This window comes from Amphibalanus amphitrite, unplaced genomic scaffold (assembly GCF_019059575.1).
Source record: "Amphibalanus amphitrite isolate SeventyFive unplaced genomic scaffold, NRLGWU_Aamphi_draft 001084F_arrow, whole genome shotgun sequence".
Taxonomy (NCBI): domain Eukaryota; kingdom Metazoa; phylum Arthropoda; class Thecostraca; order Balanomorpha; family Balanidae; genus Amphibalanus; species Amphibalanus amphitrite.
In genome coordinates, this window is record NW_024882578.1 from 168,793 (window position 1) to 187,346 (window position 18,554).

The 18,554-nt window shown below is 51.5% G+C and overlaps 1 protein-coding gene across 2 annotated transcripts in view; it reads left to right on the top strand.

The window, feature by feature from the left end:
• The first annotated feature begins 2,847 nt into the window (after positions 1 to 2,847).
• LOC122369916 (homer protein homolog 2-like) overlaps positions 2,848 to 18,554 on the top strand; it is a 35,483-nt gene continuing 19,776 nt past the window's right edge. Inside the window, exon 1 of one of the 2 annotated variants that reach the window (XM_043345070.1) lies at positions 2,848 to 3,331. In XM_043345070.1, coding sequence (XP_043201005.1) covers positions 3,306 to 3,331 — 26 coding nt within the window. In that variant the 5' untranslated portion in view covers positions 2,848 to 3,305. The remainder of the gene's footprint in view (positions 3,332 to 18,554) is intronic. The other variant, XM_043345068.1, reaches the window with a different exon arrangement.

Sequence of the window (18,554 nt, forward strand, 5' to 3'; positions counted from 1 at the left end):
CCAGGCCGTGTTATGAAAAATGCCCTGCCAGGGCGAGGGTTAAAAAGCAATCGATATTTAACCCTCACCTATTTAGGCATTTCTTTTCAGCGTCTTACATGTAGCGGAGGGGCGTAGAAACCCTCAGCCATTCGGCCCTTGATAAAAAGAGCCAGAGCTTCGCTGAAAAAATAAAAAGAGCGTGCTGCTCGTGACGAGAGAAATCCGATGATTTGAGGGTCCTGGTCATCGCTGACGAGAAAAAGCCAATTATTTTTATGTCCTGGTCAATGCTGAGATCCTAGGTCACTGGTTGACCTTCCAGATCAGGTTAATAACCCAAAAGCACGGAAAATTTGGTCCTGCTAGAATTTCTACAAGTGAAGTTTGCTGGGACTTGGCTTGCTTCTGACTCCGAATTTGCACTTGCTTTGATCAAAGATGATGTATCAAAGCATTTGGGGTAGGACGGGTCACGCCAGATCACCCATTAGGCGTTCTGCCGGCTATATAGAATGTTAACCAGCACTTACAGCCTTGCAACATATTGCATAGGCACTATAACTGATACCTAAGTATGCCTAGTTTTCAAATGCTAAAATGGGTGCTAAATTTCAAACCAACACTTCATAAAAATTAAAAACCACAGTAAAAAGGTGTAAATTTAAGGAAGTTAACCGAGATCATTTCAAGTAAATGACCTTAACCTGAGTTTCACGTGACCTTGGCACCCACAACAATTAATGAGACAAACATTAGATAGTATATTTCACATGTTGTCACGTTGCTAATCACGAAACGACTATGGAAACACACAGAAGATGTGCGCTGACTTTCAATTGCTATTCTGGCCTGACATGATCTTGAAAAAAATAATCACAAGTTAAAGGTAATTTGGTTCAGGGATTTAAAATTCTCAGACAAGATGCAAAAATGATAAGGGCTATTTAATTTTCCGGGAAGTTGTAACATTGATTAACTCCAGGGCACCAAAGAATCGTCGCAATCCTTCGCTTTGCCGCGATTTATTGGTGTAAAACAGCGGGCGCGGTCTACTTACCTCTACTTATATGTGTGGTGAGGGCTAATATTCATTTTATCTGTGTTGATGAATGTGCAACGATTTCTATATGAACTGAGACCAGTCCATATGAGTATGTTTTTCTCACGGACAATTGACAATATAAAAAACAATGCGAATAAAACCAAACGTTTCGGACAACAACGTGCCTTCGTCAGTGGAGAAAAATGAGTGTATAGGTTTAACATCGATGATAACTAAATGCGGCACTGTCTCGGTCTGGCCAGCCGGGTTGCCGATAAAATACACAAATGTTTATAAGCTTCCATGATGTGCTTAAAAAACTGCTGAAAATATATCTTTTTAAAAATAAAGATAACTACTTCATCGATGTTATCGAAAGAAAACATGTATGCCTAATTACTTATTTCTTGCCACTGACGGAGGCACTTTTTTGTGCGAAACGTCTGGTTTTATTCGTATTGTTATTGTATTGTCATTCCCTGTGAGAAAAAAGGATAACTCTTCAGTTAGTAACCATAACAGCGAAACGGCTTATTGTAACACAATTCACTGTGTATACGAAACCCATAAGTCCCTAAAATAATTTTATTTACAACCTTTAAAAAGATACAGCTTATACAGCTTGGGCATACAATTTTTTCTGCATTAAGATAATATTAATTTATCTCCACAGAGTATGGTAAATTAGTGCTGCTGAAGTTCGCTTTCGAAGCGTCTCCTCCAGGCATTCCACAGCTCTCGTGCCATTTTGGATCACGGAACATGGCTGGGCGCAGGACAGGTCACGTTGTCTGCGAGCTTGGACGGACCACGTGACCACCTCCTCCACTCCCCCTCACTCCCGTCCCCTTCCCCAGCAGGGCGTCCGATCTAACCGCGCCCCAGGCAGTCGGCTCGGTCCGACCCTCCCCATGGTCGAGCCACGGTGCCGCCTGAGTTTGTGCCGGGTGCAAAACTGGAGCAGTAACTGGCGCCGGAACTAGTAGTCAGCACGACCATCGTCAGATGGCAGGAGTAAATGGAATAAGCGGTTCCAGGTTTCAGAAGGAATGGGGCAGGAAAAAGCGCTGAAAACAATGTTTTGCTAATATAGCCATAAAAAGTTCACTGAATTAGGAGAGCAGCACATCAGTTAAAAGCCCTTCAGATGGTGGTTTTAATAAGCACACAATCATTTCCCAATTCGCCTCCAACGGTGTGACAGGCAAAGAATACGCTGAAATACTAGTGTGTACAGAAGCAACTGCGGGTCCCTGTACCTATTCCGTCTCAAAGTTATGGGGGCACCGTCCCCACAGCCCCAGAGTTGGGGAGGGAGGCAAGCTTCCCCCACACTGCCTCCCCCCCCGGTTACCGGCTACCGCTTTGTTTGTTTGTTTGTTTTGTTGGGTTAGGCCCTTTCGGTCGACAAGACCATTGCAGAGCCGGTAGGATGATAGGAATTAGGGGGAGACATTGGTCTGGGCAGGCACCCTAGTGAGTCGCCGGGGCTGAGCCCGTCCAGAGGACAGGCCACCCAGCCCCAAGGCACTCACTGCACCCGGCTACGGGGTGCGCTCCCTCAGGAGCAGCGGTGCCGCTCCAAGGGAGCAGCCCGCATGAGATAAAGTTGCCTGTCCAGCCCGGAGGGGGGTTGCGGCGTGGAGGAGAAGGATTTCAGTATCCTGAGGATAGAAGCACGGAACGGTGATGACCGGCTACCGCGCCTATGACGCTTACTCTACAAAAAATAAGTTGGTCCGTGGTCGGCGAATCAGCAATGAAGGGCAGAGTCCCTTTGCGTAGATGTCAGGATAGGCAAAGGATAGATGGCAGCACACGGTGGTTCCGTTCCGTGAACCGTCGCCAGGGACCACCACGGACCACCGTGTGCTGCCACCTATTCTTCGGTTTCCCTGTACATTATTTCACCTTGGCTGGAAGAAAGGAAAATTTGATGTAGACATTTAATAGTTTTACTTTGACTTTTAATTAAGTTTAGTTTACTGATTAATATCTCTTTTTATTTACGGCTGCTTCTACGAGACTACAAAGCTTTTTCGATTTTTTGTGACGTCATATAAATGCTGAAATAACACAATATTTCGTAAGGACAAGAGCCTTGACCAAACTTGAAATTGTAAGAAAAGTGAGCGAGGACAGTGGGGTGTGTGGGGGTGATTCTTTATTGGAGTAAAATTTTGGGGGTGGTTTGAGGAATATTGCGATATTGTGAGCATCTTATTCGGGGAAGTACTTCCCACGTATTTTTAATCAAGCCGCCGCCATTGATCATTCATTGATGACGATTGAAAACTCAGCAATGGGGTGAGTACCTACCTCAGGGCTCAGCCCTTGCCTCAGCACACCCAGGCTCAGTCTCACCACTGACCACAGGATAAATATACTATCTACCATGTTCAATTTAACTGCTCGGTGCTCAGTTCAACAGCTTCATTCACATTGACCTTGAGTGTAAACAATCAATTGCGGAAATCTGTCATGCCATTCTGCGGCAGAATATTTGCTGTGATGTCACACTTCTTGCTCCATCCCCTGCGTTGCCTGTTGATGCCTACTCTGCCATTCAAAGGCAAAAACAATTACATTGGGTCAGCAACCATTACTTCAGGCCTTGCTTCAGGCCAGAGGTCACCAAAAGAATCAGTTTTGCCTTTATACAGTACCACTGTGCATGCATCATGATCTGGGTATTATTCTATGATACATTGATAATGGAATGGTTATATTCCATAGTGCATGTATTTTGCAGTGAAAAAAAGTCCTCAGTACATCCAACTTCTCTTGTGTTGTGCTTCATGAGCTTGCAAATATCATGATATGGTGATGTATCCTTAGCATTCATTCCAGCATTTCATATTATTTTTGTTTCAGAATTTTCTTGTAGAGTGCCACATGTCAGTTTAGTACCTACCGGCGTATCACATCCAGAGAAGAATGTCAATATAGAGCTAAGGTTTGGCACTCTTTCAAAATTGCTGATGTAGGTAACGCCGACCAGTTCCTGAATAAGCGGGATGACTTATGTATGAGAATAGCTGGAAAGGAGCCTCATCTTATCATTCTGACAGAAGTTATCCCAAAAGCGCAAACCATTCCAATTTCCCCTGCATTGTTGGCAATCCCAGGCTACTTCTTATATACCAGCTTTGATTGCACTCTGCCAAATTTGGGCGCAAGTGGCCTTCGCGGAATTTGTATGTATGTCTGTGACCAGCTACACGCTACCGAGGTGAAATTTCCAGCAACCGTTTTCAAAGAACAACTGTGGCTGAGACTACAGCTTAAGAACTCTGACAGCATGCTGGTGGGTGGCATTTATCGCAGTCCATCAAAGGAACCTGCAGCTAGCACTGATGACTTGTGTGACCTCCTCCGCCATGTATGCCATATGAACCCATCTCACCTACTTATCACAGGAGACTTTAATATGCCGAACATTGACTGGGATGCAAGGTATTCATCGGCTCCAGTGGGTCACTATTCACACTCATTTGTTGATGCGGTGAATGAGTGTTACCTGTTTTAACACATCAGACAGCCAACCAGGTACCGGCATGGTGAAACCCCAGGTGTTCTTGACCTTGTGATGTCAAATGAAGAGGGCATGGTGAGGAACCTCAGGTACTCAGCTGGTCTGGGAGCTAGTGATCATGTGATTCTGGAATTTGACCTCATGTGCTACTCCATGTACCAAGACCAAGGGCGTAAAAAGTTAGATTTTGCACGTGCTGACTTCCAGCTATTGAAAAGTATGCTCCTCAGTGTGGAGTGGAACCAGCTACTGGTGATGGATTTCCTGAGTGGTTATGCGTTCTTCAAAGCTAACCTTCTCAGATGTATCCAGGACACCATCCCCATGTCATGTCCAGTGAAGAGGAAGAGGAACATTTACATCAACAGGAGAGCCCTGCAATTGAAGAAAAGAAAGGAGTTCCTCTGGAGGCAGTACGTGGCGTCCAAAAACCCGATTGATCTTGCTCGGTTTAAACGTTGCCGGAATGAGCTGCGAGCATTCACGAGGGACCTTCGACAGAACTTTGAACGCCAGCTTGCGGCAGACATAAAGACCAATCCGAAAGCTTTCTGGAATTACTCGAAGTCCAGGTTGAAGACTCGGTCGGGTGTAGACGACCTGCAGGACTCACATGGGACCTTGAGGAGTGACGACAGTGAAAAGGCTGCGGTACTGAACCAATTTTTCAGTAGCGTTTTCACCACGGAGAACACCAGTCACATCCCCGAGCCTACATGGCAGTATGAGGGCTCCAAGCTGGAGGACATTGTAATATCAGCTGACGTTGTCCACCAGAAGCTGAAGCAGCTGAAAATAACCAGTTCTCCTGGCCCAGATGGTGTCCCCAGCCGGGTGCTGGTTGAGACTGCTGGTGCTATTGCTGCCCCACTAGCCACACTGTTCCAGCAGTCACTGGATTCAGGCTGTCTCCCTGAGGACTGGAGGCTCGGGACAGTCATTCCAATCTACAAGAAAGGATGCAAGAGTCTACCCGAAAACTACAGGCCCATCAGCCTGACATCAATAATCTGCAAGGTGCTGGAATCCATTGTGCGCGACCAGATGATGAACTTTCTAAATGAGACTGATCAAATATCCAGACACCAGCATGGCTTCCGCCCCAGGCGATCCTGTTCCACCCAGCTACTGGAGACGATTGACGAGTGGAGCCGACTTATTGAGGATGGTGAGCCCCTTGACACCATCTACCTGGATTTCAGGAAGGCGTTTGACGCAGTGCCTCACCAGCGCCTGCTTAGAAAGCTCCGGGCCTACGGTGTTGAAGGAAACCTGCTGAGGTGGATTGCAGCCTTTCTTTCTGGACGCAAACAACAGGTTTTGGTGGGGGGATGCCACTCACAGTGGTCACCGGTCACTAGTGGGGTGCCGCAGGGCTCTGTCCTTGGCCCACTGTTATTCCTGGTGTACATCAACGACATTCCAGATGTGGTGACCTCATCAATCAAGATATTCGCTGATGATACAAAAGTTTATCGCAGTGTATCTAAGCCATCCCAGATTCAGGACCTCCAACAGGATATCAACTCAGTAGTTGAATGGTCCGATAGATGGCAACTGCCATTCAACGAAGCAAAATGCAAGAGTTTGCACATCGGCCCAAATAATCAGGAGCACCACTACACAATCAGAGGTAACCGTCTCGAATCTGCCAGTGAAGAGAAAGATCTGGGTGTCTTTATCGACTCATCCCTCAAGTTTAGAAAACAGGCAGCATCTGCAGCTTCCAAGGCCACCCAGGTCCTGGCCGTGATTCGGAGGTCGTTCGCTCACCTTGATGAACAGACACTGACGCTGCTCTACAAGTCTCTTGTACGTCCACTCCTCGAGTATGGCAACGTTTCATGGGGACCGTTCAACAGACACGATCAGAGGCTGTTAGAACGCATCCAGAGACGAGCAACCAAGCTGGTGTCAGGTATCAGGAACCTGCCATATCCTCAGCGTCTCCAGAAACTCAAGTTACCTTCGCTCTACTACAGAAGACGGCGCGGAGACATGCTAACGATCTACCAGCTGCTACACGCGGGAGTCGACCTGGACCCTGATGACTTTTTGGCGAGGAGCTCAATGACTACAACTCGAGGGCACGGCTGGAAGCTGGCGAAACCTCAAGCAGCGTCTCGTGTGCGGAGGAACGCACTCTGCGTACGAGCCATCAATGACTGGAACGCCCTTCCTCGTCATGTGGTCCTCGCTGAGACCCTAACCCAGTTCAAATCCCGACTCGACCAGCACTGGCAGACCATCCATTACTCAGTGCCAACCCAAGATTTAACCTAGTGTATCCAGAACTTACTCGACGAGATCGGGACCTTCAGGCGTTGTGCCTTTCTAAATCCCGATAAGTGTAGGTAAGGTAAGGTAAGGTAAGGTACGTAGGCTCACAATCATATCTGTAGTTTTTGCCAAGGCCCATTCTTGCTTTAAAAGGATGTCTTTTGTGGATTTATGGCTTCTAAGGCCTAAAATCTTTTTCGTTTCACTGCAAATGACAATGCTTCTATGTAAAGAAAAGCTGGATTGTATGTAAAAAGTGGTTATTGGCCTCAGATACACATTATTATTTCCTGTGCACTGTTAATGCTCTTACTTAAAGGGACCCTCCCACCTTCAAAAAAGTTAATGAATTGGCATGAAAGTGATGTCGCTCGGTTCAGAAAGAGCAAAAACGAATATCTACCAAATTTCATCGAAAAATATTCACCGGTTTTCAAGATATTAGACTTTTACTTTTGTTTACTTTTTGGGATCTCCGCTATTCCTAGCGACTTTATTTGAAAGTGCGGCATTTGTTGCGCGCAAAGCAGCATATACCACCGCGTGCTACAAAACGTTTTAGTCAAACATTTAACGGACGTTCGAAAGCCTGATGACGTCATCAGATTCCCGTAATGGTTAAGAGATAGGGACCAAGCTGGTCCCACCCTGCAAGTAAAGGGAAGAAATTTCTTGAACACCATAAAGCTGCGGGGGTTGCAACCAGGATAAATGGTGGTTTCTGAGCCTGGCCGCAAACTTGGCTATCTCAACTCAAAACTAATGTTAAGGTGGGAGGGTCCCTTTAACCCAGCGGCCGCTGGGCCTCCGCGCCACCCGCCGGCCGCTGGGGGGGGGGGGGCATAAAGTTGCCCCCCTTTATTTCTGCGACGATATCGTCGCAACGCGAAGAGATAGAGAAGCGAAACTTTGCACACATCTTCCTGAATACCTAGCCGAGGTTGTGTCCAAATTTGGTGTCAATCCCATTTGAAATGACGTCACAGTGACGTCATAAGTGAAATTATAGATTTGCGACTTTCATATTCCTTACGATACATCACATATATGGGACCGAATATAAAGGGCCGATAATTGGTCAGAAACTAGATGGAAGTGTAGTAAGATGTTTTAGGATGACAGCAGGTGCTGTCTAGTTCATTTACAGTCGAGTTTCATGCTCAGCGTCATCAGAAACGGTCCATATCGGAAAACGACAAAACTTTATGACGTCACTGTGACGTCATCTTAGGTGCTACAACCACCAAACTTTCCTCAAACATTGCCTAGGTATTCATTTGAAGCTATGCCAAGTTTCACGTTCGTAGCTCATCAGGTTTCGGAGATATTTCACAAAACGTAAAGGGGGGGGGGGCAAGTTTATGCCCCCCCCCAGCGGCTCGTGGGTTAATACAGCATCTCACATGATGATTGGACATTTTCAGCTTCACTGGCTAGTTTTCTGATCAGGTGTTAATTATGGTAATAATTGTTTAATTTTTCACCATGTTTTCACTGATCAATGTTCTTTTACATGACATGTTTGAATGCTAGTTTTATGAAGCCACTGTATTATGATTTCAGGTATTTGAGTTAAGAATCACTGTATCACTGTATTAAGAGTTAAGAATAAGATGATGTCTAACATATATTATACATGTTCATACCCTGGCATACAATTGAGTTGAGTTAGGTAAATTAGGCAACTTCTGCTCATTTGGTACTATCTGCCCCTCAGGATCCAGTTTATTTGTCTGTCTCATACCATCCTCTGGCCAAAAAAGATGTTGATATGTAAAATCATTTTTAGCAATGAGCGTTGACCTGTCTCCATATTCTATTTTCATATTCTGCTTCACTTTGGTATCACTTTTCAAACCTTGTCAAACATTTTATCAGTCCTAAAAGATGCGAAGGTGTGAAAATATGTCCTAAGTACCTATAAATTTGTCCACTGAATAGTTGTATGGAAGAAGAACATGAGTGTATGTACTTGGATAGGTTGTCATCACACATATTCCTATGATTTGTTACTTGCGATATACTTTTACTGTTATGCTTAATGCATGCGTGGAGTGTTCTGATGCACTCGTATCGTTTGACGTGCCATATGCTCCATACTACCCACTAGCCACTGGCTGCATTGATTGCTTTGATGCACTCGAAGCGTTTGACGTGTCATATGCTCCGTCCTACCCACTGGCCGCGGACCCCCCCCCCCCCCCCCCCCATGGCCGATGTCCCGGTCGTCACGTTGACCACATCCCGGCTGCCGGGCGCCGCGGGTGTGACGACGGCGGTCAGGTGTGGGCGCCCATAGGTCGGCCCGTCGGCACTCAGCATCGCTGCCTGATGTGTGTCAGCCCGATCGGCGGTCGCGCCGGCTGCAGCCAATCCATTAGAAAGTCTGCCGGATGCCGGTGCCAGCCAAAGTTACCGGCGCGGCCGTAAGTGCGGGCCAGGTCGGGGCTGAGGTGGCCGGCGGCTCGGTGTTGCAGCCGACTGGTGTCACGGTGACGTGACCCGGATGGAAGTGACGGCCAGACGCGTGACGCTTCTCAGTCTATGGGACTGACACTTGATATAACTTGTGTGGTGGGTTTTGGGAGTTGTTGAAAGTGAGTCTTTGGATCGGAACCGTCATTTAAATCAATGGTAATTACGCTGGTCATGTTCGGCAAACTTCATAGATCTTTACTCGGTCAATAATGTGTTCGATACCTACTGAGGACATACGCTCGAGTGTTGCGCTTATCAGATCTTGTTCAGCACTAGGGCGTATTCGGGCTATCAAATAATCAACACGCGCTAGCGTTTAAGGCACAAGCTCGACATACTGAGGCACCTGAAAGCCGACGTTCTGATTTAATCATAGTATTCAACGCTACGGCTTATCCGTCAGGGCATTTCACCGAACGTTGTCCCAATTAAATTTTCACACTGAGCTCGCGGCCGGCCGGCGCGGGCCGAGTCGGCGGCTCGTCGTCGGCCGGCCGGGCCCCGTCTCTCTCTCGCTCTCTTGCGCGCGCCATCTCGCTCGCACTGTGCGCGTGGCGGTCGGGCCGGTGCCAGGAGCTGCGCATTGATCGGTGGCTGGTGGCCGGATGTGTCGCGGCGCCGTCACCCCGCCGCCGGCCGGCTCCGGCTCAGGGCAGTCCTGGCTCCGGCTGAAGCCCGCCGACCGGCGCCCCTGGACTGAATGCTGGGGCGGTAGTCCGCGGACAGTGGGCAGGGTCCCAGACATGGACTGGAAGCTGGGGCGGTAGTCCGCGGACAGTCGGCAGGCCCAAGTAGATGAGGGGACTCCAAGTAGCGAGGGGCGACTAAGTCGATTCGGGGAGGTTTAGCCGAGAGTTGTGGCGGAAGGGCGCGCCTGCTGGTATCGGCTTGTAGTTGCTCTGTAGACCGCGAGTCAATCGGATTCCGCTGTTCAGAGCTCAGACTCAGTAGAATGATGATCCTGGGCGGTAGTCCGGCTGCCGCGGTTGACCGATCTGCCGACGACCTGCCGTTGCCGTCTCAGACTGCGACGGGTGATGGGCTTGCCTACGGCTTCTGCTGGTTGATCCCACTGACCCAGTTCCCAAGTTGACAGCGAAGGTCGGTGACTTTCAACAGCTGATGGATGAGTGGTCTGATTTGACGGGTGCTAACTGATGATTAATGGGCATAAGAACGGAACTGTTTTGTGATGGGGTTCAGGTGAATGGTGACTGTGCTTTATCGGTCTTATTGGCGGCCTAACGAAGTTCTACTCTCTGCTCTACTCTCTACTCCCTCTTGTCTCCGACCTGGGGTCGGTGGAGCGGTGCTCCCGTCTGCCATGGGTCCGCCGGCAGTGATGTGACCGCGCCACGCGCGTCTGTCTCCCCTCACCAGTCGGTCGATGGTCCACCGTCACCGCAGGCTGACCGACCGCGCCCCCCCCCCTCTCGGGGCGTATCTCCAGCCGTACGTGTCAACGCTGGGTGCTGACTAGCCAGTAGCCAGTCGTTGCAGGAATTTCTACATCCGTTTTCGGTACGTGCTTGTTGTGATGACAATGCAAAGCGATCGAGGTATCCAGGTCGGCCTCGATTCATCAGCAAAGAAATGCGGCTCAGGCTGTTTTTTTTTTTAACGCCCCACATCGGCACCGGTGTGGGGCAAGCAGGCGCGGCCCATGCCGCCGTCACGCGCTGGACTGGCACGTGCCGGGCGCCGATGTACTGTGTCTGCTCTGTGCCAAATTGGCGGCTGTTTGCGCCGCGTTGCTCGGGGTACACGTGCCGCCGGCTGGCGTCCGGCCCGGTCCGAGCTGCCGACCCGCCGACCACTGCACCGGCCGTGCGGTATGCCGCGCGTCCGGCACGCGATGTCCGCCCGCCTGCGATCCTCCGCGGCGCGTCCGACCGGCCGCGCCGACTGCCGATGGGGCCGGGTGGCGGCCGCATCGGCTCCGACAGCAGCTGGAGCCGAACGCCGGCGGTCTGCCATCAGCCGAGCCGGCCGGCCGCCGATCCTCTCATGAGAGCGAGATGAGGACAGAGGCGTCTGAGCCAGCCTATTACCGGCTTACTCGCCGGCGGCTCACCGCTATCGGTTCTGGTCCGACGGCCGACCCGTGACCGCGGCGGACGTGCCGACCGGCGCCTGGGAGGAATGTGACGATCGTGACGGTTTGGCCGGGTATGGCGGCTCGCCGTGACGTGACGCGGAATGTGGGGTATGGCGGTGTTAAGAATCCGTCCGTTCGTTGCGCCGGTATAATAAAAGATCATACATGGATTTGACCTCAGTGCTGTATTGTGGTGCACCAGCTTCGACACCAACAGGCAATGCAATCTCGAGAGGCAGTCACCGTATCACCAAACGATCGGGTACAATTGTGATATGGCACAAATCATATGCAACTCCTTGTTTTCCCTCATGTGCTCACGGAGGGGCTTACGGACAGCCCCTCTAATTTCGCCGTGAAACGTGCACCCAGGCGAAATGAACGGTTTTATGTAAATTGAGAATAGGGAGCATTGATGATGCAGCATAGACGGCGTCAATGAGATACACGTCTGTTATCTGCATCATGCAATGCTTCCGTCTGGATTTGGGTGCCAAAAAAGGTTAGGTGTCAATTTAGGCCGAGTGAACCTCTCAAGAAAGGACCAACAAGTCCGTTTCCTGCACTCGGCGGCCACAAGTGCTACGGCCCGGAGAGCCCGGCAAGGCTACTCTGGAGGCTAACGCACATTGCGACCGACCCGGTCCAGACGAATGCTGAGACACGAGTGGCCCGCTCCTCCGAGACAGACCGGAGGCCACTGCGGGTCACGTGACATGTGAGCGGCCGCCAATCACCGCGCCTGAGCGCCGCGCCCGCAAACATACTGCGCCGCACGGCCCGCCAGCGCGACCGTAGCCGGGCGGCGACACACACGCGGCGAATAGAATTACGACCGTCGAACACAAATGAATTATTGCGCGAAAACATATACAAACTCAACAGGCGGCTCGCCGTGACGTGACGCGGAATGTGACGTGACGCCGTCGACACCAGGTGATGCCTGGCAGCTACTGATAATGAAATGAGTCGTAGTGAATGTTTAAATGTGTGAAATGCATATTATCGTCAATGTCGGTTCCTGTTTGGTAGTTTGAACTGTGGCATTGTTAGTCATGAAATGTCACATTGAACGCGGGAACGCGGTGAAGCAGTGCCACATCTCCGATCGCCGATGGGTACAGTTCGCTCCGCGGTCGCTCGCCGTGTCTTTTAGCGATCTGTGCTGTCAGCAGCTATGGATGGTGGTCAGTGTCGCGGTTCCCCCGATCGCTCCACGCTCTGCAGCCGTGGTTAGTATCTCAGCACGCTCAGCAGTGGTGGGTAGTATCGTGGTACGCTCAGCACTCGGCAGTCGGCGCGGCGGGCTCATTCCGGTGGTCGCGCCGGCCGCCGAGCGCCGCGCTCCTGTCGAGATGGCGGCCGGCCACCTCGGCGGCTGACCGGCGCGGCGCTGATCGGTATTTATGGCCCCGCCGAGCGGCGGCTTGGATCGGACGGCGATGGTGGCACGCCGCGCACATTACCGAGCCCTATCGGCCGGCGGCGACTCGGCCAGACTGCCCTGTGGAGACACAGGAGCACGACTTCCGGCTGGCACCGTGAGCCGAGGGCCGCGGCCCCGCTCCCCGCGAGGACTGCTGGCGGCGCGTCGGCCGGCGGCCCGCCCGGTCCAGACAGCTTTGGCACTCCTCCAGCGGCCGGAACAGGCACAGATGACGCAGGGGTGACGGACTACCGACCTTGACGGACCTGAGGCCTCTTGCACCAAAATCCTCTTGCACCAATGCTTGGATTATTTTGCATCGTATACCCAGTCCAAGTCTCAAATGTAACAATTTGCGTGCAAAATTTAGCAAGCACATGTAGGATTATGTATTGGGCTATTTCAAACAAATTAAACACCGTTAGATTAGCTTATTCGGAAACCGGTTTTTCGATTTTACCTAGCTAGGTAGTTTGGTGCAAGAGGCCTCTGATGACCTCGTTAGGGTGCATTGAGGACGGTCAGCATCAATAGCGTGCATTATAAAGCCAGCGATCAGCAGTTTCAACGATGAGATCAAACGATCAGCAGTGTGGAACGATGAGTTCAAACTATCATTAGCATGATGAGCTCTACAAAGGTACTGACTAGTGGCTACTCGGCGTTAGTCATGGGTTGGATGGTAACCTAATCCACGGCGTCGGCTCCATGACTTTTTGATCATACTAGTCTCCTGTTTTAGCAACGTTGAACTGGACGGTATAGCTACTTGGAATCGTAAGACGATTTCTGCATTTATGTTACTGAATGCGTCGGTTAATTAGAAACATCGGATTTTGTGTATTGTGAAACGTCATCGGCCAGCGCCAAATGATTTTATTCTTCTCAGTGTGCTGCTTTTACGGTATTAATAATATTTTAACTTCATTGAAGAGAGCTCGAAGGCTCTCGGCCCGTTTTCTCTCTTCAATAGACGATGTGCCAATCATTTCACACTAACTGATAAATGATGCAGAAAATCTCCCGAGGCTCATCGATATTAGCTATGCTCAACTTCATATCATCGCCTGGTGCTGATTTTAATCTGGATATCAGTATCCGGTTACCCCATTTATTTGGCTCATAAAATCCAGTCCTGATGCTGAAGTAAAACGTCCACATCGTCAGCGCTCCACTGTCCGGAGAGGTGTCTCATTTCTGGTTCCTGGGGTTTCTGGGGCACCATGCCGCTCCCTGGTGGCACGCACCGGTCTTCTCTCCGTTATCTGCTGCATTCATCGGCCTAATGTCCCTGGCCGCGGCCGTCTGTCCCCGTTGGCACGGGCCCCAGCATAGCCGCGGGACAGATCCGGGGCGGTTACGCTCGCGTCCCCGGCCCTCGGGCCTTTGTTGGCCATTGTGTGGTGATTGCTGAGATGGCCGATCGAACGGAAAGGGTAGTCGCACGGGTGGCCTAAGTAGGTGTTTCTGAATGCTTATCGCTTATGTTTTCATAACAGACGCGATGCAGGGTAATGATGCTGATATAACTCAGACGGAAGTTGGGCTAAAGTGGCGCTCTGTTGATGTGTAAAATCTACCTCGTATGGATGGATCAAATACGACGGTCCCCTGTTGAGAGAAGATAGCGGGCGCATGAGATTTGCGGAGTCTGGCGCAGTGCTCGAGTGCTCGCCTGATATACTGTTTGTCGAGATGATATTGGCAGCGGGTGCTCCAACAATGAATCTGCAGAGATCATGGCATTGCCAGTATGCCGTAGACGCCCACTGGTCTCCAGTTCCCAGTGGCACGGTCTGTGTGTTGCTGACCTCGCTGAGTGGTCTCTGGTCTGTGCCGGTGACCACTGGCCGGTACCGCTCACCGGTCGACCTCGCCTACCGCTGCGGCTTGGTCCGGTCCGGGCGGGGCGGGGCGGGGCGGGGTCCACGAGTGGCCACCGATGTCCGCCCCCTCCCCCCTTTGTCGTCGGCCTCGGCGGCGTCCGGACCCGGCCCGTTCCGGAACCGACCGTCGGCCGCCGGATCCGGAGTCCGGAGCTCTGCGCGTGCCTATTCCGTGTCCGGACCCGGTCCGATGGTGCTGTGCTTGTCGGCAGCTGCACCAGATGGTGTGCCGTTGCGGAGTCGTGTTAGTGGGTGCTGATATTAGTCGGTGTGCATAGAGATGCTCTCGCCGGATGGGGTCCGATGTTATGCTGCACTCAAAGGGCCGTGCCGTGTTGCTGACCTGTTTGCTCCGACTGCTACCGGGCCGTGCAGATTTGTCCGCTCCATTGGTACACCCTCAGCACCGGCGGCTGCGGACTGCTGCCGACGCGGTACAGCGGCTGCTAGATTCGTCAATCTCAAGGCAAAGAGGGAGCGGTCGCATGTGCTGATGCCGGATTCCAACGCCCACACCTACATTGTTATCCTGATTCCGTTTTGTTTCCTATTCCACCCGATCCTCTCAGGCACAGACTTCTCTATATATATAGAGAAGTCTGTGTCTCAGGGTATCACCCCGACGAAGTTCGTGCTCAATTTGTGGTTAAATTTTAATTGAACTCGTGCAGCGGAGCCCTTTATGTTCTTGCCGTCGTGTCAGAGCTATAAATCTGTCTCACTGCATATTGCAGTGATTCGCTGAGCAGGTGCTACTGTCAGCCATTTGTTCGGAATCAGTCCGACGAGGGCTTCATCAGTGAAAACACGCACGGCTTTTTATTTAATGCTAATAGAGGGCACATTTTTTCTATTCTTTCTTAATTCTGAACTTTTTCCGGAGATAGCAGATAGTTCGCCGCACAAACATCCGGTTACGTTTATCTGGTCCGAGGGGAGACGTTTCGTCAGTTTTTACGTCGCGTGTCCTCGAAGCACCGTTGGTGCCGAGCCGGCCTGACGAAAGCGCGCGAGCTATTTGTGGTCGTCTCGCCGAGTGTTTACCGTCCACTCGTGCTGCGTTGGCCGCGGTGGAGCGTGGGTTTGTCCCAGTACCACCTGCGTGGGACCGGGGACGCACGGGGACATCCAGGTGACTCGCCCCGGCCGGTCTCGCCGCTGCGAACGGGGCGGCTCCCGCGGGAGGTCGTTTGCTCGCGTGGCCGCTCCGCCGGCTGGTACCCGGTAAATGGAGGCGGCCTCATCGATTGGCTGACGCGTGCTCTCTGCTGAGCAGCGAGGGGCCACCGTGCCGATGCGCTACTAGCGAAGGGCTCGTCGTGCCGCCTCTGGCTGGTGTGTCGAGTGGTCGCTCGGGAGAGAGATAGTATCATCCCTGATGGTGAAAGCGTGTAAGTTTAAACAAACGTGGTTATGAACAGCTACGGTGGAGATAAAAGGGATAGGTACGCACGCAGCAGAGATGAATGACCCGTAGCTGCAAATGGCGCTTGTATGCTTTCCATACTTTGAATAGTTTCGTAAATCTGCTTAGTTCGCTCGTTGGCCAACGGCATCCGTTCAGATGCATTTTATGTCTCTATCGTCTTTGTACCGCGCATTGCCACCGCCACCATGCTGACAGTAAAATGAGCGAATGATAACCCTGCGTCCTATAACCCCAAGCAATAAGCATGCTGGCATTGCTGACAGTAGACGACCACGCGTCACTGTCGTTACTTTCGTCGTCTGGCAGGGCCTATTTTAACATGTTAACTGGGGGGGGCAAATGCCCCCGCACTCAACAGAATTGCCCCCCCAGTCGTCGAGATGTGCCCCCACTATAAAAATGGGCATAAAGGAACACGGTGACAAACATACAACTGTGACTTGTTTTGCAATGGATGTCAAATGAGTCAGTCTGCAAGTAATGACCAGTGGTGGATCCAATGGTGGGTCATATGGGTTATGACCCCCGCCCCCTTTGGCCCGGGGACACCACAGGCCTGCCTGGGGCACCACCGGCCTGTCAGGGGCACCACAGACCTGTTGGGAGCACCATCGACCTAGGAAGAGCACCATAGGTCTGCCAGGGGCACCACAGACCTGCCAGAGGCCCCACCGGCCTCGCAGGGGCGCCACCTTGGGCCTGTCAGGGATACCACCACAGGCCCGCCAGGGGCACCACAGGCCTGCCAGAGGCACCACAGGCCTAGCAAGGGCACCACGGACCTGTCAGCGACACCACGGGCCTGTCGGGGGCACCTCAAGCTTGTCAGGGCCAAGGGACACCACAGGCCTGTCAGGGGAACCAGAGGCCTAGCAGGGACACCACATGCCTGGCAGGGGCACCACCGGCCTCGCAGGGACATCTTGGGCCTGTAAGTGGCACCACGTGCCTGTCGGGGACACTCCAGGCTTGTCAGGAGCACCACAGTCCTCTCAAGGCCCAGGGGCACCAGCGGCCTAGCAGAGGCACCACCGGCCTAGCAGGGACACCAACGGCCTCGCAAGGGCATCATGGGCCTGTCAGGGGCACCACGGGCCTGTCGTTGGAACTTCAGGCTTGTCAGGGGCACCCACAGTTCTTTCAGATGCACCGGCGGCCTAGCACCATGGCACCATGTTTGGCCGGGATTGCGATTCGGCGCATGTCGCCTCGCATTAGCCGCTCGTTTGCAGTCTTTTCGTGGTTTCAAACGTTCAAACATGGGATATGATGTTGCTCCCATGCATTAGGGTGGGTGTCAAGGTCACCGGAAGGTCAGTTCAGGTCATTTACCTTTGATGACCTCGGTTCACATTTTCGAGTTCTATAAGATTCTAGGCTAGTTTTTGGAGCTAAATTCGAATTTAGCAACCATTTGACCGTTTGCGAAGTAGTTTTGGTGCCTTCGTAACATGTTACGAGGCTGTCAGAGGCGGTTGCCACCTACTACGAACACCCGGCAAAACCCTTACTGGTTGACCTGACCTGACCTGACCCGACCTGGCCTAAATGCATGAAGACATCATCTATAATCATAACTAACATGATATTCGTGATCATCACCACGACAAAACATAGCAGCCACCCTTTACGATGCTCTAACAGGTCTCGATTTTCCCAACTTTTGGGTCATTGACCTGACCTGGAAGGTCAAGTGATGACGACCTAGGACCTTAACACTCGCCGGCACAGGCCATTTTGCGTCCTTCGACGGCACAAGGGGGGGTTGGTACGACCCCCCCTCGCGTTTGGCCCCTGATCGAGCTAGAGCTTCGCGGAAAAAACGAGCGTGCTGCCCGTCACGAGAGGAAGCCGATGATATCCAATTTTAATATCCTAGGTCATCGGGTGACCTTCCAGGTCAGGTCAATGACCCGAAAATCGGGAAAATCGGGACCTGTTAGAACGTCGTAAAGTGTGGCTGCTATGGGGTTTTTCGGGGTGCTGATCCGAAGGATATCATGTGAGTTTTGATCACAGATGATGTCTTCATGCATTTAGTCCAGGTCGGGTCAGGTCAGGTCAGGTCAACCAGTAGGGGTCCTGCCGGGTATTCCTAGTAGGTGTCAACCGCCTCTGACAGCTTCGTAACATGTTACAAAGGCACTAAAACTAGGCTTCGTAAATGTTCATCGGGTTGCTAAATTCGAATTCAGCTCCAAAAACTGGCCTAGAAACATGAAAAACTCGAAAAAGTGAACCGAGGTCATCAAAGGTCACTGACCTGACCTGACTTTCAGGTGACCTTGACATCCACCCTAATGCATGGGAGCAACATCAAATCACATGTTTGAACGTTTGAAAGCACGAAAAGCTTGCAAAAGCGCGGCTAATGCGAGTCGACATACGCCGAATCGTG